Genomic DNA, 991 nt, shown 5'->3' with positions numbered 1-991 from the left:
TAATACCACCTTTAACTCCACCCTTCCCATCACTGCGACTTCTGATCCATCCAACTGACGGATCTTGATGTCCTCCCGTTTAATTATCCCTTCCGACCAAATACTCTGATATTTCTCATATCCCATCACGGATATGGCTGCCCCGGTATCAAATAACATGGATACCATATTTCCATTCAAATTTATCCAAACTCTAGGGCAAGGATCATGTATCTTTTCCTCTTGTATCATATTTATGCCCTTTGATACCCAATCTTTCTCACTATAATCTAATCTTTCCATCTCTTTCGCTCAAAGCCCCCCCCCCCCGACCTTTGCGGCATGCTCTTTGCCATCATATAGTCACAAATACTCGCAATCTCTCGCCCCATGTCCTTCCTTCCGGCAACGGAAACAGATTCTATTCTGCTCTTTATTCACAGCCAAAAATGGTATTCCTACCTCTTTATTTTTTTCACTTTCTATAATTCTAACATTTGGAGCACTTTGCCCCATGTCCCTCTGTGGAAAACCGCCTCTAGTTTTGAAATTACCCACATTGCATTCCTCCCTATTGTGACCAAATCGACCACAACCTGCACATCGTAGCTTATCACGTCTTCCTGGACAAAACGTGGCTATATGTCCATATTTTCCACATTCAAAACATTTCGCTTCTTGGCAATCTCTGACCATATGTCCCTGTCTTCCTCAATTATAACAATTCATTCCCCCCCTTACTCTAGAATCAAAGTTGGGTCTCATTTCTCCTCTCCTTCCCTGAGAACTTTTTCTAGGTCCCCTATATGTCCCCAATCTCTGATTAGTATATGAATCTCTCCTTTCAGGCCTATAGGTTAATTTATCTAATTCGCTATCCGTCCACCCATTTATTAACTCCTGCACTGGGAATCATGTTACCTTTCCCATAACATCCTCTTCCCCATTATGTCCTTCTATCGTCAATGTCTGCCCCTTTATTTTCACACTTCGACTTATTTTCAACTTTCTT

General features: G+C 41.8%; 1 protein-coding gene across 1 annotated transcript; it reads right to left on the bottom strand.

Moving 5' to 3' along the window:
* Positions 1 to 342: 342 nt before the first annotated feature.
* On the bottom strand, positions 343 to 675 carry LOC135928793 (CCHC-type zinc finger nucleic acid binding protein-like). The gene has a single exon (XM_065465257.1). It carries the CDS (start codon positions 673 to 675, stop codon positions 343 to 345), a length of 333 nt encoding a protein of 110 aa, XP_065321329.1.
* Positions 676 to 991: the final 316 nt, after the last annotated feature.

Source organism: Gordionus sp. m RMFG-2023, chromosome 4 (genome assembly GCF_954871325.1).
Source record: "Gordionus sp. m RMFG-2023 chromosome 4, tfGorSpeb1-WG-v2, whole genome shotgun sequence".
NCBI classification, from domain to species: domain Eukaryota; kingdom Metazoa; phylum Nematomorpha; class Gordioida; order Chordodea; family Parachordodidae; genus Gordionus; species Gordionus sp. m RMFG-2023.
This window is presented reverse-complemented; position numbering and strand designations above follow the sequence as displayed.

Coding starts and splice junctions, on each gene's coding strand:
- LOC135928793 (XM_065465257.1), bottom strand. CDS start 675: ATGGTCAGAGATTGCCAAGAAGCGAAATGTTTTGAATGTGGAAAATAT.